Genomic DNA, 14,615 nt, shown 5'->3' on the forward strand with positions numbered 1-14,615 from the left:
AGTTTTAAGCCAATTTTTTCACTCTCCTCTTTCACTTTCATCAAGAGGCTCTTCAGTTCTTCTTCTCTTTCTGCCATAATGGTGGTGTCATCTGCATATCTGAGGTTATTGATATTTCTCCCGGCAATCTTGATTCCAACTTGTGCTTCATCCAGTCCTGCATTTCTCATGATGTACTCGGCATATAAGTTAAATAAGCAGGGTGACAATATACAGCCTTGACGAACTCCTTTCCCAATTTAGAACCAGTCTGTTGTTCCATGTCTAGTTCTAACTGTTGCCTCTTGACCCGCATAAGATTTCTCAGGAGGCAGATCAGGTGGTCTGGTATTCCCATCTCTTTAAGAATTTTCCAGTCTGTTGTGATCCACACAGTCAAAGGCCTTGGCATAGTCAATAAAGCAGAAGGAGATGTTTTTCTGGAACTCCCTTGTTTTTTCAATGATCCAACGGATGTTGGCAATTTGATCTCTGGTTCCTCTGCCTTTTCTAAAACCAGCTTGAACATCTGGAATTTCATGGTTCACATACTGCTGAAGCCTGGCTTGGAGAAATTTGACCATTACTTTGCTATCATGTGAGATGAGTGTAATTGTGTGGTAGTTTGAGCATTCTTTGGCATTGTCTTTCCTTGGAATTGGAATGAAAACTGACCTTTTCCAATTCTGTGACCACTGCTGAGTTTTCCAAATACGCTGGCATAGTGAGTGCAGCACTTTCACAGCATTATCTTTTAGGATTTAAAATAGCTCAACTGGAATTCCATCACCTTCACTACCTCTGTTCATAGTGATGCTTCCTAAGGCCCACTTGACTTTGCGTTCCAGGATGTCTGGGTCTAGGTGAGTGATCACACCATCGTGATTATCTGTGTCGTGGCGATCTTTTTTGCATAGTTCTTCTGCCAATTCTTGCCACCTCTTCTTAATATCTTCTGCTTCTGTTAGGTCCCTACTATTTCTGTCCTTTACTGTACCTATCTTTGCATGAAATGTTCCCTTGGTATCTCTAATTTTCTTGAAGAGATCTCTAGTCTTTCCTATTCTATTGTTTTCCTCTATTTCTTTGCATTGATCACTAAAGAAGGCTTTCTTATCTCTCCTTGGTATTCTTTGGAACTCTGCGTTCAAATGGGCATATCTTTCCTTTTCTCCTTTGCCTTTCGCTTCTCTCCTTTTCTCAGCTATTTGTAAGGCCTCCTCAGACAACAATTTTGCCTCTTTGCATTTCTTTTTCTTGAGGATAGTCCTGATCACAGCCTCCTGTACAATGTCATGAACCTCCATCCATAGTTCTTCAGGCACTCTATCAGATCTAATCCCTTGAATCTATTTGTCACTTCCACTGCATAATCACAAAGGATTTGATTAGGTCATACCTGAATGGTCTAGTGGTTTTCCCTACTTTCTTCAATTTAAGTCTGAATTTGGCAATAAGGTGTTCATGATCTAAGCCACAGTCAGCTCCCAATCTTGTTTTTACTGATTGTATAGAGCTTCTCCACCTTTGACTGCAAAGAATATGATCAATCTGATCATTTAAAATGCTAAGCAAAGTATAAAAATATAATAAATATTAAATGGCAGATAATGGTGTTACTATCTATAAAGGTGACACAGAATAAAGTGGTAGTATGAACATAATTGAGGTTTTCATACTTATTTCTCCCTTTGGAAGGAAAAGAAATACTTGTATTCAGAGATGGCATTTTTATATCCTAAGTGCTCCATAATAAAGATATTACTTCATCACTATGGATTCATCACTTAACATCTGCAGCAATACTGTTTTCTCCTTTGAACTAAACAAACCATAATATCACAACTGGTAAAAGGTCACTAGTCCACAACACAAAGAAAGTGAAATCATAGTTTTATCTACCCAGATATACTCTTTAAAATATATATAATATGGATTGCATATCATAAATAATCAAAGGAATATCAATATTTCTTTAATAACTTCTCTAGTTTAATTCCTTTTTTTTAATAAAACAGGAAATTTAACTTACCAAATGACCTCAAAAAACAAAACTGACATTTGATTACTCAAAGTAGTAATTTCCAAATCTGACTGGATATCAGAATCACTTGCAGCTCCTAAAGACACTCCAGACTCAGACCTTGGTCACCTAGCTACTGATTCTGAATTTCCAAGGGGGGAGGCTAGAATATGTATTTTTAAAATCTACTCATCAAAAGTAGATTGCCTTTTACACAATAAAAGGCAAGCCACAAAAGAAGAAATCGTTTTTAAAAGAGCCAATGAAAATAAAACATTATGCTCAGCTTTACTGCTAAGCAAGAAAATTCAAGTTTTAAAAGCAATTTTTGAGATCTCATTTTTTGTCCAAATTAACAAAAAAGGTATTAAGAACAGTGCTGTTGAGGGGAGTTTAAAAAGGCATTCTGGTTTTGTCACTGGTAAGACTTGCTAGTAACATTCTGAAATAATTGAGAGTGTCTTTTAAAGTAAACATTGAAATGCCAGCAACCCCACCCTATAGCTATAAAAGCCCAAGGAGCAGAAGGATATGTGTATAAGGTTGTCAATTTCAGAATTATTGCAATAAAAACAGTAACAACAACAAAAACTACAAGTACCTCCAGAAGTTCATCGATAAGCATATAGTTAAATGAGTTATCCAAATTACAGAATATTAGATAGCTATTTAAAAGACTGCATTAGGGAGTTCCTCTCCTAACAGTGATAGAGACAAGTAGCTTATTATAGCAGACCAAAGTTTCCATCAAAAGTGATTAGAAAATTTGGATAAAACATAAATAATACTTGTTCAAAGGTACTGGAGAGTTATCAAGTCAACCAAGACTAGAAAAGCCAAAATCCCAGAAAGAAGGAAAGCTCACTGAGGTGAGTCTGATCCTCTGTTTCACAATTCCAACCAGCAAATCTTATTAAATTTTAAGCAGTGAAGAGCAAGAGACTAAGAATATATGCAGAAATCAAAAGAAACCCAAGCAGAAGGAGGTAGAAGAGCCTTTGACTGTCTATCAGGACTAGAGAGTCAAAACTTAGAAATCAGACATTTCTCCAAAGAAGACACAGGGATGGCCAAGAAGCTCATAAAAAGATGTTCGACATTATTCACTATAAGAGAAATGAAAATCAAAACTACTTTTAGGCATTATCTCACACCAATTGTAACAGCCATCATCAGAAAAACTACAAACAATAAACGCTGGAGAGGGTGTGGAGAAAAGGGAACCATGCTGCACTGCTATGGGAATGTAAACTGATACAGTCAGTGTGGAGAACAGCATGGAGATCCTTAACAAGTTACGCCTAACACCACCATGGTGGTGCTTCAGTCGCGAAGTTGTGTCCGACTCTTGCGACCCCGTGGAATGTAGCCTGCCAAGCTCCTCTGTCCATAGGATTTCCCAGGCAAGAACACCAGAATGAGTTGCCATTTTCTTCTCCAAAAATCACCATATGATCCAGTATTCCCACTACTGGGCATGTTGTTGTTGTTAGTTGCTAAGTCATGTCCAGCTCTTTGTGGCCCCATGGACTGCAGCATGCCAGGCTCCTCTGTCATCCACTATCTCCCAGAATTTGCTCAAATTTATGTCTATTGAATCAGTGATGCTATCTAACCTTCTTATCCTCTGCTGCCCCCTTCTCCTGCCTTCCATCTTTCCCAGCATCAGTATCTTTTCCATTGAGTAGGCTCTTCACATCAGGTAGCCAAAGGATTGGAGCTTCAGCTTCAGCATCAAGAAATGAGATGTCGAAATTTATTACACAGTTATAATGAAAAGGTGGTATTGGCTCAAAGATAAATACCGAACCCGTGGAATACAACAGGGAGTCCAGAAACAGACTCTCATATAGCCTCCCACATTCATGACACAGAAATTGAAGTTTAGTGGAGAAAAGAAAATCTGCAATAATCAGTGCTGAGTCTATTAGATATCCACATGGGGAAAAAATTATCTTGACCTCTTCCTTATATTTAAAAAAACAAGAAAACTTCTTGGAAATAAAACAGGAACAACTTATTGAAATAAGCAAATATTTCTGAGCCAGAACACAGAAGGCACTTACCTAGAGGGAAAATTTCACAGACCATAGTACATTAAAATTGGGAAATTCTTGAAAGAGTTAACCTGTGGCCCACTATTTGGGAACCCCTTAATCTATGAGGTCTGAGAATTCATTTAATCCTGTTTATGCAACATTCAAAGAACATAGCTTTTTTGGATTTATTGAATTTTTTGAACTTTGAATTTTAATCTCGATTTATGAAATTAAATACATAAAACTCATAATGAGAAATTCAGGTAAGAGTGATTTTCAATAGTTAGGATTTCTGATAACTACTGAAAACTCAACAAAGAATCAAATACAATTTGAATTTAACATTTGAAGTGGCACTGTTTTCACCAATTTTTAAAAATGCAGTTTTACTTCTAATGTTAAATCCTACTAATACACATTTATCACACATGATAAAAAACAGTAGCCAGGCATAAAAGTAGCTTCAAATAAACCCGACATAAACCAAAATAAGACCCCAGAGCTGCTCTCTGTGGCTAGCAAAAATAAGTCATCTGCTATAACAAAAATTATAACCTAAAAGATACAAAGTAATAAGACTGTTCTTCTACCATTTATTTAAATGGTAAAAATTCAGTTTGTTCAGCTGAGATTATAGCTACAAGATAAACCCTTTTCCAAGTGGGGAAGAACAGTTATACATCATCTTATTCAGAAAGCCTCCTTAGATCAGCAAAACAAGGGAAAAGAGTCAAATAAAGATAGCAATAGCTTCCAGAGAGGACAGACTTAAAAAGATATTGATGACGGGCTTCCCTGGTGGCTCAGTGGTAAAGAATCCACCTGCTAATGCAGGAGACATGGGCTTGATCCCTGGTCCAGGAAGAAGACCCTCCCCGCACCCACCCCCCCATGCTGCAGAGAGACTAAGCCTGTGCACCGTAACTGCTGAGCCTGTGCTCTTGAGCCCAGGAGCCACAACTACTGAGCCCACATGTGGCAATTTACTGAAGCCCATGTGCCCTAGAGCCCGTGTTCCACAAGAGAAGCCACTGCAATGAGAAGCCCATGCAGCACAATTACAGGGTAGCCCCCACTCGCCACAACTAGAGAAAAGCCCATGCAGCAAAAAAGATCCAGAACAGCCAAGAATAAATAAATAAAATTATTTTTAGAAAGGTATTAGTGAAAAATTATATATAGTCAAACTCTCATTCTACGCCCACGCCAAACCTTGTTAAGACAACATACAATTGTATTTTGTTATATGAAGGAGATAGTGTATTTTCAACTTCTAAACTTTTTACCTTGGCAGCAAGCTGTAGTCCAATTCTGTCAGCTTCAGCCTCCAGCGTTCTACTATATGGTCTATCAAACAAAAACTAAGAAATAAGAAAGAAAGGTTCCATTCAGGCTATTTATTTCATTTAAAAAAGCAACAAAATGAGATTTTTAAAATAAATTTCATGGATTATCTAGGATATAGTTCTTATGCTATGATTAACATTTAAAGCACACCATGGTATAAAACAATACAACCTTTATTTCCCCCATCAGAGATTAATATTTTAAAAATAAGGAACAAATAGGAAAAAACCATGCCTACAAATTTTGGGAGAGTCCATAGTATCAGAGTCCTTTTATTTTTTTCTGATTATAATCTCCACTTACTATGTAGAGGATTCCCTGAGAAAGTTTATTGACATAGGTTTTTTAATTATGGCCAAGAAACATCCTGATTTTTCAGTCTTAAAAGAAAATTGAAAAACTGCAGCTATATACTAGCCAGTGACACTACTAGGAGATTTATTTCAGTTAGAAAATTAACCATATAGCACAATGTTCTTTCTTTGATGTATTATCTTAATTTCTTATTTGTTTTCTAAGTATTGATTAGTTAGGAAAATGAACCTTTCTTCCAACTTCAATAAAAAAATACAAATAGATATTGTAACTTTAATTTTCCTAATTACTTGTATTTATGTGAATGCTTTCCAGTTAAATACTAATTTTCAGTAAGTACTAAAACTTTGTAGAAGATGGATAGGCAGGACTTTTTGAGAAAAGAGCTATTAATTGGGGAAGCAATTAATTACCTGTCAGTGACGGCTAGAAATAACTAAGTCGATCTAGTCCACAGTACATGACCATTAGGTATGACTTGCTTCCTTCTCGATCATGCCTGTTTCAGATTGCTGAGCTGTATTATATACTGGCTTCATCACCAAAAGCTGTTCCACAGGTGTCCCCACAAACTGACTGGCACTAATAGTATAACTACTATAAACTGATGAAAAACATTGGCTTTGAAAGGAGAGAAACATGTTCAAGCCTGAGTGCTTATTAACTATTACCTCTGGGCTGTATTTTTCCACCCTTCTAAGCCCAATAGTACCATATGTAAAATGAAGCAGTGACTTCATATAGTGGCAAAGTATAGCAGTACTTCATATAGTACCAAACTCCTAGAGTTGCAGAGGGTTAAAATGAGCAAGTAATAACTCCTATTTGTTGAGTCCTTACTTTATACCAGGTGCTGGGCTAAATGCTTTCAACCGGTGGTTATCAACAGAATGTGATTTTTATCCCTTGGGGACATTTGGAAATGTCTGGTGATATTTTTGACTGTCACAGCTGCAGCTAGGGGTGGGAAGAAGTGGGGAGAGCTACTGGCATCTAGTGGGTGAAGTGAAGTCACTCAGTCGTGTCCGACTCTTTGCGACCCCATGGACTGCAGCCTGCCAGGCTCCTCTGTCCATGAGATTTTCCAGGCAACAATACTGGAGTGGGCTGCCATTTCCTTCTCCAGGGGATCTTCCCAACCCAAGGATCAAACCCAGGTCTCCCGCATCGTAGGCCGATGCTTTTACCATCTGAGCCACCAGGGAAGTCCCTATCTAGTGGGTAGAGGCATCTAAATGTGTGGAGGCTACTAAACTTTCTGCAATGCAGAGGACAATTCCCCACAACAAAGAATTATCTTGTCAATTCTTTGTTAATTCAAAATGTGAATAGTGCTTATATTGAGAAATACTGCTTTAAATGTTATCATTAAACCTTCAGTAATGCTTTGAGTTAGCCACTACTACTATCTGAACTTACAGATAAAGAAACTGAGACCTATAACAAGTGCAGCCATCTGTTGAAGTTCTACAGAATTTAAATCTAATAGAGATTAAATTCAAACATAGATCCATCTGATGAGAGCCTGTATTCTTAGCCCCTGTACAAAATTAAGTTACAGTGTTTATCGTGGTGCCTACCATATAGTATGTACTCAATACATGCTAGCTACTGTATTACTAATAGCTCTCAAAACCTTAACTGGTAGCGCTCTATGAGGGCTGCTACACTATATCCAAATGGTTAAGTGAGAGCCCCTCCTTCTTCCTTCCTCTCTTCCTTTCTCTGACAAAAGAATGTCAGCATTTCCCCCTCAGTAACTTCACTATCAGAATCCTCTCTGCCCTCCCATCACCATGAGCAAGACTTCTAGAGAAAGAAGCATTTCCTCATCACCAAAATTATTGGGAGGGGGCCTTGATTCAGAGAAAAAAAATAGAGGAAAAAAAAAAAGAGTTCAAACAGAAGTAATCCTTACTTGAGTTTCAGTGTAATTATTAAAGAATTATACTCAAGCAACAGGATCATCAAGCATTTCAACAGAGAAACAGCTTCCAGTTATCTTCCTTATGACTTAATCTTCTGATTCCATTACACAAAATGCTATCTACTGATAAATGGTGGAAAACCTGCATTACCTTCTTTGACTTCCCAGCACATGAACGATAAAAATAAAATTCAAAATATGAGATTCTGTAACTTAAGCAATAACCATTTTTTCTCTTTCCCTTTAAGAACTTTTATTTCAATACAAATGAAACCAAATGATACAATAACACTGAATAAAAGATTTAGTTATTCAATTTCCAAAGCAATTTGTCTCAAAGAATTTTACAGATTAGATTTAAACAGCACCCAGATGGCACTCTGATGGGTGCTCCACAAATCACTGAATATACACAAATAACAGATTGTTCCTAAATAACCAAACCTCCCAGGACAAGATGTAAAGATGTAAAATAAAATAATCACAGCCAGGAAAGCAAATATTAAGACTGCAAGACCTCCTTTCAATAGTGTACTGTTTTGAGCAAGATGGAGGACCCCACAAATTTTATCAGATGACTATCATTATGCATAAAGAAAAAGTTAACAAACACCTACTAAAACTGTCCTTTCAATATTTACCAGGTAATACTAGCTTAGCTGGAATGAGGTGGTGGGAGAAATTAGGCAGCTTCTGCCAACCCTGTATCCATAAAAGTTTACAGGTTTTAAGAGCTCCCCAAGAGTGCTGATGAACCTATTTGCAGGAAAGGAATGAAGACAGAAAAGGACTTCTGGACACAGGTGGGGAAGCAGAGGGTGGGAAGAGTTGAGAAAGTGGCACTGACATATATATACTACCACGTGTAAAACAGATAACTAGTAGGAAGCTGCTATACAATACAAGGAGCCCAGCCTGGTGTTCTGTGATGACCTAGAGGGGTGCGATGGGACGGAGAGGGAGGCTCAAGACGGATAGGATATACGTATAATTATGGCTGATTCACGCTGTCGTACAGGAGAGACCAACACAACACTGTAAAGCAATTATCCTCCAAAAAAAAAAAGTTCCCCATCGAAACGTAAACATTTGGGGAAAGGAAGAGTCATCCAGTGAGTACACCACTGTCACTATGAGAGACAAAAGGAACATCTGAAGGTAAACAACAGAAGGAAAGAAAGGGTTGTGACTGGGTTTTCTCTCTGTAGCAACAATAAAGATGCCAAAAAAATTATGTTCGCCAGAAGCTGCCAAGCCCTTCCTACCCATCCATCTCCATCATTTAAGAGAAGCAGTATTTTCTAATTTAAATGCCTATTATTAAGAGTATCCACTACAAATGAGAAAATGTAAGACACTAAAACATAGTAGCCATGTGTCATGGTAAGGATAAAATATGAAAAGATTTCTGATTTTTTTTTCTTTACAGTAATATTAAAATATCCGCACCACAAGCTATTGCAAATTCAAGTTTTTGTCTTGGACTTACCTCCTGCAGTTTAGACTGTATCCACTGGCCCAAAAGTGCCAAACTATCTCGAGGACAAATGGCCCAAATCGTCGTAAGAAAAATCAGACCTAGGAAATCCAGTAAATGAACCAAGCTAGCCTTTTCTGCCTGAGAAAAATCAAAACAATAAATTATACTTAATAAATTCAGACAGGCTTACATTTTCTAGTTCACTGTGTGTAACCACATTAAATAATTACATGTGTTTAACTGAACTTCGCCAAGTAAGACTGCAAGTTCTCTTCCTTCTGTGAGCTTTATCCTTCCTGTCTCTTGCTTACACATTATGTATTCATTTACTCATACAACTAATATCTGCTTCAACTATTACCACTATTCAGATATAATGACAGGTTCATTAACCTACAGAGTCTTATATTAACAAGCATACTAATTTTGTAAAATATGTACAATCGTTTCCTATTTTATAGATAAACTAGGATGAAGAGAGGTTAAAAGAGTTGCCCAAATTCACATAGCTGCTAGTAAAAAGAACAAGGAATCAAACCCAGGAAGTTAGTTTCTAATATTGTCGCTAAATCTTTTTTAAAAATCAAATAAATGTGTTTATTATGCTTTTACTTTTAGACAGAGACCAAACACTATTGAACATATGAAGAAGTTAAAACAAGAACAATTCAGGAAAATATTGGAAATTATTTTAAATAAAAATCTTTTGATTTCATGAGCTAATATATGAAAAGTCAAGCAAGTCTGAAATTTTATCAGTCTGATATTGCCCACCAAGAAATTTAGTTACAAGATTTTTTTGTATTTACTTATAGCAGTAACCAAAAAAAGTTCTAAAGTGGTTGTTTTGAATAGCGATATCTAAATATAAGTTTAAGGCACTGGACTGTTCACCGCTCCCCACTATTGTTGATTAATAAATGTTACTGTCAGGCTGACACTGACAATACAGGAAACATTACTTGAGTGTATAAAACATGGCTGACAACTAAAAATAACCACCTAGAATACTTCTTAATACAAACTGCCCTCACTAAGCAATTTTTGCTTCATTATAAGAACTGAGAGTCATGAAAAACAATTACGGAATTATTTTAGCACTAGAAAATACAAGTCCAAGTGATGAAGTCATTATAGAAGAGAAAATCCTTGTAATTACTAAAGAATATAATTGCTATTACATAATCTTAGAAAACTAAAAAAAAATTTTTAAATCCATATTTGTGGAATAACAAAAACAACATAAAAGGCGAGATCAAATAAAAATGGAGACTCCTGAAAGAGAAAACATAGTACAGACAATGGCTAAGACGCCTAACAAAGAAATATTAATAACTATTTCCTATTTTTGAGCCTGCTATTTGCTTTTTATGTCTCATCTAATTTTTGTTCTTGCAGAGACAGAGATGACAACATTATGCTGAATAACACATTGATCTAGATTCAGGAAAATTAATGTACTGAAATGAATACCTTTTAAAAGCTAAAAATGACCAAAATTGATTTTGCAGTTATGAAACCATTTCTAGAAAGATATAATGCATTTCAACTGTTTAGATTGATTCTTGCATGTATCTGTTTAAGGAAAAAAATTTTTTTTAATTTTCCTATAACTCAGAAGAAATAAAGGTAATAATTACTATTTGTACTCCAGAAGAGCACAACTTTGGCCTACCTCATCTTATTAATACTCTAAGGAAAAGACAGAATTTGAGATGACTTTTAGAAGGATTAATAACATTATCTTTTCCACTTGAAGTTAATATTACTTGCATTTCTGATACAACATTTTACAATCCTTTCAGTATTTACCTTTGTGCTTTTAATTAGAAAATATACCTTTTCTACTCATGCGGACAAATGAGCCATGTACATTTTTAGTGCATCAAAATAAAAATATGAATAAACAAATATTTTTCTAGATTCATACCAAGTCAAACAGATGTGTATATTCACAAGAGCATTAATCAACCTATATTGTATGATAAATTGACCTGAAAATAACCAGGTAACTGTGGTAACAGAAAGCAGTGCTGGACTTGCAAAGACAAAGCCTTGATTAAAGTTCCAATTCTGCCAGTTTGTCAGATTAGTCATTTCATTTAAGGTCTTCTTAAATGTTAGTGTTCTTGTATATAACATAAGGATATTAAATACCTACCTCATGAGGACAGTATTAAAATTATTAATGAGAAGGCATATATTAAAAAGCTGAGTAAACTGTAAAATAGCAAGGTATCATCATTATTACTTTGCATTCATTATATATACCATATCATTCTAGACATTTTCATTATATACAGCATATCATTCTAGACATTTTCCAAGATGCTCTAAGTTATTCTCTGAAAAGCAAGAAAACTGACTTACCACTTAAATAGTAATATCACTTTCCTACAGTTAATTTTCTGACTAGATTGTAAGTATGTTAATAATTATGGAAAGTTTAAAATCTAATTTGAAATAATTAGATGTTGAGAATAATTACTTCTTACCAAAAAAGACAGGTGATAAAAACAGTATTTAAGAGAAACACTAATTATTCAGAATCAAACACTAAAGACCATAGAAATTCTCAAAATTAGCCAGTCATACTTTTTGAGGCAACAGAATAAGTCAATTACTAAAAACTAAAATACCATCAATTTAAAAAAACTGAAAAGATGCAGTTCTCTAAAAGATTTAATTTGCTAACTTCAAAGGAGTATTTCAATAACTGAACATTCACTTCAGATACTTACAGCATGCTCAAGTACTGCATGTGCTATTTCATGGCCCAGAAGGAAGGAAAGCTGATGAATATCAGTCACGCTATTTAAAAGTCCAGTGAAGACGAACACTTGTCCATTCTGCACCATAATGAAAATAATGCAAGCAATGAGAACACCATTTAAAAAAAAAAACAAACAAATAAGGACATTAAATTTAACAATTAAAAATTAGGCTGGGTAACATTTACTTACTGGAAGTACAAAGGCATTTATATCTGGGGAATCAACCACATGGATAATCCAATTGATCTCAGAGATCCCTGGAATATCTTGATTGCATTCAATTAAATGATGAACCACTGCTTTAACAGCCACATATCGGGCGTCTTTCTCAGTTAGCATATCATTTTTAAATTCTTCCATCCACTGAAAGGTTAAAAAGAAAAGTAGTCTCTAAGAGAGTGCTAGCTCTACAAAATGTTTATATTGCTTTTATTGTTGTTTGTTTAGTCACTAAGTTGTACCCGACTCTTGGCGACCCCATGGATTGTAGCCCACCAGGCTCCTCTGTCCATAGGATTTCCCAGGCAAGAACACTGGAGCGGGTTGTCATTTCCTTCTCCAGGAGATCTTTTCAACCCAGAGATGGAACCCTCATCTCCTGCAATGGCAGGTTTCTTTACCACTGAGCCACTGCTGCTGCTGCTAAGTACCATCAGTCGTGTCCAACTCTGTGCTATCCCATAGACGGCAGCCCACCAGGCTCCCCTGTCCCTGGGATTCTCCAGGCAAGAACACTGGAGTGGGTTGCCATTTCCTTCTCCAGGAGATCTTTTCAACCCAGAGATGGAACCCTCAACTCCTGCAATGGCAGGTGGATTCTCTACCACTGAGCCACTAGGGAAGCCTTTATTTTAAGGAGTGATTTATATGCACTATGTTGTTGAATACTTTAATTTTTAAATATGGAAAAATCTGCATATAGTAAATACTCAAATTTTTCAAATTTGAATTATTTATGCAAAGGCAAAAATTTGGCTTTTCACAAATGGAGTAAGTTCTAATAACTTAAGATTTTTCCTATAAATTGGTTGAAATAAAAATTTCATTCATCTTTTCTATTAGCTTATAAACAAATAAAATGCTTAAATATTATTTCTACTTTCCTAAATATTTTAGAAAACAAAGCATTTCCTAGAGAACATAAAGATTTTATATAAGAAAGCAAAACACACAAAAAATTACTATATAGCAGAAACTAACACAACACTGTAAACCAACTATACTCCAATAAAAATTAATGAAAACTTTCTTTCATAACATAAAACACCCTATGCTTAATAAGAAAGCTAAACTTCTACCAGAAAAAGGACAACATTTCATTAATTTTAAAATGTCTTATTCACACCGACTGAAAGGAAATTACTGAAACTGTAGAACTAATGAGCATATCATTTTCTTTTTACTGTGTTAAGACTAACCACCATACAAAGACATTTTTTCTGAAGCTATATGCATGAGAGATTCTTCCAAGTATACTTTGAAAAATTTTGCTGTTCCAGTCGCTCAGTTATCTCTGACTCTGTGACCCCACGGACTGCAGCACACCAGGCTTCCCTGTCCTTCACAATCTCCCAGAGCTTGCTCAAAATCATGTCCATTCAGTCGGTGATACCATCCAACCATCTCATCCTCTGTAGTCCCCTTTTCCTCCTGCCTTCCATCTTTCCCAGCATCAAGTCTTTTCCAGTGAGTTGGCTCTTCGCATCAGGTGACCAAAGTACTGGAGCTTCAGCATCAGTCCTTCCAATGAATACTCAGGATTGATTTCCTTTAGGATTGACTGGTCTGATCTCCTTGCAGTCCAAGGGACTCTCAAGAGTCTTCTCCAACACCAGAGTTCAAAAGCATCACTTCTTTGGCACTTAGCTTTCTTTATGGTCCAGCTCTCACATCCACACACAACTACTGGAAAATTCATAACTTTGACTATACGGACTTTAGTCAGCAAAGAGATGTCTCTGCTTTTTAATGTGCTGTTTAGGTTGGTCATAGCTTTTCTTCTAAGGAGCAAGTGTCTTTTAATTTCATGGCTGCAGTCACCATCTGCAGTGATTTTAGAGCCAAAGAATATAAAGTCTGTCACTGTTTCCTTTGTTTCCCCATTTATTTGCCATGAAGTGATGGGACCAGATGCCATGATCTTAGTTTTTTAAATGTTGAGTTTCAAGTCGGCTTTTTCACTCTCCTCTATCACTTTCATCAAGAAACTCTTTAGTTCCTCTTTGCTTTCTGCCATAAGGGTGGTGTCATCTGCATATCTGAAGTTACTGATATTTCTCCCAGCAATCTGGATTTCAGCTTGTTTTGGTCTACTCCAGAATTTCTCATGATGTATTCTGCATAGAAGTTAAATAAGCCAGGTGATAATATACAGCCTTGACGAACTCCTTTCCCAATTTGGAACCAGTCTGCTGTTCCATGTCCGGTTCTAACTGTTGCTTTTGACCTGCATACAGATTTCTCAGGAGGTAGGTAAGGTGGTCTGGCATCCCATCTCTTTAAGAATTTTCCACAGTTTGTTGTGATTCACACAGTCAAAGGCTTTAGAGTAGTCAATGAAGCAGATGTTTTTCTGGAACTTTCTTGCTTTTTCGATGATCCAACAGATGTTGGCAATTTGATTTCTGGTTCCTCTGCCTTTTCTAAAACCAGCTTGAACATCTGGGAGTTCTCGGTTCACGTACTTGAAGCCTGGCTTGGAGAATTTTGAGCATTACTTCACTAACATGTG

The 14,615-nt window shown here is 36.2% G+C and overlaps 1 protein-coding gene across 8 annotated transcripts in view; it reads right to left on the minus strand.

The window, feature by feature from the left end:
• The window catches only part of OMA1 (OMA1 zinc metallopeptidase), a 91,487-nt gene that overhangs the window by 58,912 nt on the left and 17,960 nt on the right, over positions 1-14,615 (minus strand). For all 8 annotated transcript variants that reach the window (XM_086390213.1, XM_086390212.1, XM_086390214.1 and 5 more), the window contains 4 exons: positions 12,074-12,247; positions 11,852-11,959; positions 9,120-9,248; positions 5,328-5,402 (listed from right to left, as the gene is read on the minus strand). In XM_086390213.1, coding sequence (XP_086246339.1) covers positions 5,328-5,402; positions 9,120-9,248; positions 11,852-11,959; positions 12,074-12,247 — 486 coding nt within the window. The remainder of the gene's footprint in view (positions 1-5,327; positions 5,403-9,119; positions 9,249-11,851; positions 11,960-12,073; positions 12,248-14,615) is intronic.

The sequence above is a fragment of the Bos grunniens genome, chromosome 3, assembly GCF_055505025.1.
Source record: "Bos grunniens cultivar Pamir isolate PY7600 chromosome 3, Bosgru_T2T1.0, whole genome shotgun sequence".
Classification (NCBI taxonomy): domain Eukaryota; kingdom Metazoa; phylum Chordata; class Mammalia; order Artiodactyla; family Bovidae; genus Bos; species Bos grunniens.